Source organism: Paramisgurnus dabryanus, chromosome 1 (assembly GCF_030506205.2).
Source record: "Paramisgurnus dabryanus chromosome 1, PD_genome_1.1, whole genome shotgun sequence".
In the NCBI taxonomy this organism is placed as follows: Eukaryota; Metazoa; Chordata; class Actinopteri; order Cypriniformes; family Cobitidae; genus Paramisgurnus; species Paramisgurnus dabryanus.
This window is the reverse complement of record NC_133337.1, coordinates 52,275,444-52,281,443: the sequence shown is the minus strand read 5'-3', so window position 1 is coordinate 52,281,443 and position 6,000 is coordinate 52,275,444. Positions and strand designations below refer to the sequence as shown.

General features: G+C 39.3%; 1 protein-coding gene across 3 annotated transcripts in view; it reads right to left on the bottom strand.

The window, feature by feature from the left end:
• Positions 1-663: 663 nt before the first annotated feature.
• zeb1b (zinc finger E-box binding homeobox 1b) overlaps positions 664-6,000 on the bottom strand; it is a 91,266-nt gene continuing 85,929 nt past the window's right edge. For all 3 annotated transcript variants that reach the window (XM_065242202.2, XM_073815494.1, XM_065242203.2), the window contains exons 7-8: positions 5,078-5,252; positions 664-3,362 (exon numbers count right to left, since the gene is read on the bottom strand). In XM_065242202.2, coding sequence (XP_065098274.1) covers positions 2,647-3,362; positions 5,078-5,252 — 891 coding nt within the window. In that variant the 3' untranslated portion in view covers positions 664-2,646. The remainder of the gene's footprint in view (positions 3,363-5,077; positions 5,253-6,000) is intronic.

The following is a 6,000-nucleotide window of genomic DNA, read 5'->3' as shown; positions in this document are numbered from 1 at the left end:
ACTATTTATCAAAATCAGCTGTGTTGAAACAATCCAGTTAAAATATTGATAAAGCCCAAAATCTCTTGGCATTGAACACAGCATTAAATCCAGATTCTTACTGTAGCCAATGCCCACGCATCATAAAAGTCAGCTTTTAGGTAAATGGACATGATATTCAAGTACAGGGTAATGTTTTGAGCACAGATGTGGGCTATTTGTATTTGATTGTGCTATCCACTAAATTTCCCAGGGGATTTTCTGTTCTCCGTTTCTGCTTTCACTCTTGGCTCGTACCTGTGCTGTTCGTCAGCTTTCAGCTACTGCTGGATACAAGGTTTTTATTTCACTGTATGCACACTTCCAACCTGTATTACAAATAATTGAGGACAAACACACAGTTGGAGTCAAACCTGACGCAGTAAAAGATACTTTTGTAAACTCTGTTTCTGCACAGTAGACCGAGCATTATAATTTGTTGCAATAAAAATTCATGCAAATCAAGCAGATCCAAATCAAAGATTTTTGGTGGTGTATCCTTATATTTATAATGCAACCAACAGGCTTTTGCATTATGTAACCAAATCAGAAAAAAAACGTATTTTCTCCCTTTATATACATTTAATTTTACATAATCGAAACAATCTGATCATTATTATTAGGAAAGACTGTAGACCTGAGAGCTGCGTGTTGAATTCTTGATTTTTTTTTTATTGTGAGATGGGGATTCATTAAAAAAACAAAATAAAACAGTCAAACAAAAGCTATCACTAAAAAGGGTTAAAACAGGGACATATAAAAGACTTTGTTGCCTTCATAGACAGAGTTATAAATTGGCACAACCAAAAAAAAAAAAAAACAGACAGACAGACAGACATTTATGATGTTTTGGCTTTGTTAGAAGGGCAGCACAGTTTCATGGTTAAAGACAATTTTTCGATACAACAGCAAAGACTCATGCGTGTATAGCATACGTTTAGATTTCAGAAGTTCAGTAGCCTCAAAGTATAGTGGGGTAAAAGACAGTAACATTATAAAGTGAATGATATGAAAAAGGTAACAATACGTTAGGGGTGTTTTATTTTTTTTTCAAACAATGCATTGAAAATTTGAAAATAATACTTTTATCTGTTTTAAAACACTTTGAAATGCTAGAGTTTCTTCCCCAGCTTTGAATTCATTTATCTTCGAAATTATTCTTCATACTAAAATATATTATTGTATTAATACAAACTACAGTATTGTACACTACACTGTGTAATAAATAACCATAAAGAAAATACAAAAATAAGACACATAAATATAAAAGGTCTCTAAAACTAAAAATGTAAAGTTATACTGGTGAGGGATGGAAGGGTAATACTGCCTTTACTGGAAAAACCTTACGCAACATTCACTGAAAAAAAACAACAACAACAACAAAACAACTTCAATACAAACAAGACAAAAATTAATACTGACAGGTAAAAAGGCCGAACAAAAAGAAACGAAAAACGCTAAAGTGAATTCTTCATTGATCATATCTGCCTACGTTTGTTACCTGAAGAAAAAGTGTCGTGCAGCTAAAGATAACAAGATAAACAAGTGCACCAAACAGGGGAAAAGAACTTCATTTTTCTCCTCTTTGTTCATTGATCGTCTTTCCTGAATTTTTGATGCAGTATAGTCCTTTTACTGGATTGATCAAAAAAGAGGCAGTCTTGTCCTTTAATCAGGACTAGTGGTTTAAATGCAGGGTTCCAAAATGTTGCTACCAAAATTGCGTGAGGATGCTGCCTAGCAACCGCGTCACAGCAACGGCACAGCACTGTTCAATGGCACTTCCAACATGCGTGTTTTTGCATAAAGGTGGATGGGTGGGTGATTACTAAGGTTTGTCTTTCATATCTCATATCTTTCAAAAAATTCATTTGGACTTCTCAATGGCCAGCCCTGCCACCCCCACCATGACCACGTTAATCCGTTTACATTTAAGGCTCACGATCCACCTTGAAACGAGACACATGTTGTGCCAGCGATCGCCGGCGTGGCAATGGGTACTTTATCTGGGGTGCTAATACTGGAAGGTAGACATTAAACAACACAAGGCCCACAAAGGTGTTCCAAAGGTAAACTGGGAATATGGTAGTGCACAGGATTCATTTCTTTCAAATGCAAGAAAATACTGAGTTTTGTTCATTGGCAATAAAAACGTATAGAAATCTCTCTCTCCCAACTGTACACATCTTTCAAGGGTAATCCGAGAGTGACACAAAATTAGTAATACTGATAAAAGAAATTGACCCAAGGCGTTTTAGTAATAAAACATTATTAGCCAAAACATGTCTAGCTTTCTGTCCATATATGCGTCATCTTCTTTTTTTTTCTTTTTTTCGTTAAACTTTGTATTTATACAAACCATACTCAAACACTGAAAATCACCTTTACGTGGAAAAAGTAACTATTTTGTATTTATCAGGCACACCTGGGGATTTTATACACAGTAGTGGGCTTAAATGCAGCGTAAGAGCTATCGAGCTCTCTTCTTTTCTCTTTCTTTCCTATTCTTCCATCATAACACACAGTCAGTTCTCAGGAAGAAAGAGAAAAATTGTCTTTTTTGTTCCTTCAAATTAGTAACAATGTTGTGAGGAATAAGGGTCTTAAAAACACATTTGTGGTTTCTCTTCATTTTACGTCTCCGTTTATAGTGGGTGTATTTCCTTCATTTTCACTGTCTTTCTTATCAGCCAGGTTCTCCTTCAACTCTTCGACTCGTTCTGACGTTTCCTTCATATGCGTGTCTGTTATCGCCTCCTCCTTCTCTGCAGTTCGTTCTTCATCTCCGTTTTCCTCCTCACATTCGTCCTGCATCACCACCACTTTCAGCATCTGTCCGTCTTTATCTCCTTCACTGTCACCTTCATCTTGAGCCTCCTCCTCACCTTGTTCCGTTTCCTCCATCCTCTCTTCATCTGCTCCCATGTCCTCCTCATCTCCTTCGTCTCCAATCTTCACTACCTGAATCTCATCTTCATCCACTAGACTCCCTGAACCCATCTCATCCTCTTCCTCGCTCTCATCTTCTCTGGTGCTACTCCCTCGCTCATCCGAGTCCAGGTGGGAGGGGGGCGAGGTTGCCGCGCTGCCCGTCCGAGGCTGCTCTTCGCCGCCGTTGTCCTCTTCCTCGACCCCCTGGCTCAACTCTTGACCCTGAGCCTCTTTCTTACAGTAGGAGTAACGGTGATTCATGTGTTGCGAGTAGGAGCCGGAGTGAGAGAAGCGTTTGCCGCATTTGTCACACTGGTAGGGTTTTTCACCGGAGTGCAGGCGCAGGTGCTCGATCAGGTGGTGCTTGTGTTTGAAGGCTTTACTGCAGATCCCACATTCATGAGGCCTCTTACCTGTAGGAAATAAAGAAGGTTGGGTCTATTAGTAATTATCTTGGAGCACTTTTGTCATTCAGGGTTCCCACACCTTGGTTAACTTCAAATTCAAGGACTTTCCAGTTCCAATACCCTCAAATTCAAGGACTAAATGTGGGGACACATTTCAAGTGAGAGCAAGGTTACATTGTGTTACCTTTAAAGATACATTGTTACAGTTCCCTTTCGAGGGAACTCGCGCTGCGTCACTGCGGTGACACTTTGGGAACGCCTCCAGGGGTAAGTGTGTCTGAATGTGTATATCAAATTTAAACAATGGTGCTTAACAACAAAGACAGGGTGACGTGGGAGCCAGGAAGTATATCGCTATCTGAAATATTGCCAAAGACGGCGTTACAGGGATGCAGGAAGTATGGCAAGGGAGACGCAGCGTCTCATTCCCTTCTCAGGGAACAACAATTACATACGTAACCTGAGACGTTTTCATGTGTCAACCACAACTAAGTGAATAATTTAGCATGTTTGCCTAAAAGGCGAGAAATTTTATGATATTATCCTACACTACACAGGGAATAATATGGATTTTTTTCCAGAAAACTTCTTGCATAAAATAGATTCAAGCACTTTCAATGACCTGTATCTATGTATGTATATTAAAAAACTTCCCAGGGCCTTGAATTTTTTCCCCCAGAAAAACCGTCAAGGATATCAAGGACCTGTGGGAACCCTGTAACCGCAATACACAACAATACAGAGAGTGAAACTTTGAACATAACCAGATTGTAAATTATAGTATCAACACTATCTAAAGATCTAAAAAAATGTTGTGTCCAATTGTGAACAGATGTAAATGTATATTTTTATAAGCGCTCTAAAACTGCGACTCTGCCTAAAGTGCTTTGTTTATATTTATTGTATAAATGCAAACATTTAATCGGTTGATGCAATAAGTTCACATTGAATGTACTGTAACATCTCACAGCCTTTGCATGTTCTTTAAAGTCCCTACACGTGCTTACAAACTCACACATCTCAACGCATAAAGTTTCCAGTTCTTGTTATAATGCGGCGCTAGAAAATCCCCCTACACCCCTACACATTCACCCCTGAATCTTTCAAGCATTAAGCATTGCGTTACATGTTGTTATGTATCCATGGACAATCGAACCAAACAATGAATCAAAACAAGCTGTGGTTCACAAGACAAGCCAGTTCCACCAAGGGCTGGGAGTTTATAAACTGGATTTAGAGGAAAAGACGGTCGAATTTGTAGTTCAGGGCGTAGTGATGTCATTTGGATGAGAGCTGCTTGCTTTTGGCCAGGTATCTTAACAGGGAGAGGTGACCGTCTCTTGGCTTTCCTAGTTTCTCATGTCGTTCGAGTAGAAGAAAAAGGAGGTGGAGTGTAAATTACTAACAGAGGACTGATGCAACAGCCTGGGTTTGGTGTGAGAAGGTAATGTATTTGGCCAGCGGATAAGGGAAAATAAGTTACCGCACCCTCCCGCACGTGTAATTTAACAGCGGTTGGAACTTAAAATTCTGTTCTGCTCCTTGTGTAATAGGTAAAATTGCTGCAATACAATGTACTCGGTCATGATTTCCCCTTCAATATCATTTTATGTCATATTTCTGCGAATGCCCAGCAGATTACTGATGGGGGAACATTAAAGACGGCCTTAACTAGTGGCTATTTTCTTAATGGTTATAGTATGCGTCTTTCAGGGACTCACCTGTATGTTCGTATTTATGGCGGAGCAGTGAGCTGCTCTTCTGGAAGATTTTATCACACAGGTCACAGGCGTACAGGCCACTCTCTGTCCTTTTCATCTTCTTCCTCGTAGGCCCTGAGTCCGAGTCCGTCTGTTCTTCCAAAGTGACCTCTGACCCCATCTCCTGTTTCTCCTCCTACATTTACATGTAGCCACACACAAAGAGAAAACAGATCAACATTTTAAATAACAAAAGTATTGTAAGCCAGGTAAGTATCAAAACTTCAAAGAGTGGAGTAGACTACAGAGTAAGGTACGCTTCTGCAGGGCCACCATACTGTAAATTTGGTTTAAAGGGATACTTCTCTTTCATACAAAAAATCCTGATAATTTACTCACATCCTTGTCATCAAAGATGTTTGTCTTTCTTTCTTCAGTCGAAAAGAAATTACGTTTATTGAAGAAAACATTCAATTTTTCCAAATAAAGTGGACTTTAGTGGACCTCAACGATTTGCAGTTTCAATGCAGCTTCAAATGCCTCTAAACGATCCCAACCGATATAGCGAATCGTCCTTTTCACCAAAAAAGTACTTTTAAATAGGGTTGTTCCAATTCCAATACTAGTTTTGGAAATGCCGCCGATACCACAAAAATTTTTGCCATTGGAATCAGCAAGTACTTGAACCCATGTAACGTTCCGATATCATTTTTTTAAAGACCTAGTTATGCCTGAATAGCTAACGCTACAGCTAATGTGACCTTACGTATTACATAATCACATGTGAAACTCAAACTTGCGGACCATTTTAAACAATAAACAGACACAAAGACATTAGTTGGTATCATTCCACAGACAACAAACACGTCTTTCGGAACGGTCCCCCTTTCTTGACATTTGTAAACACTGGAGCGGTAGGTTCGCATATGTTCGCATGCATGACC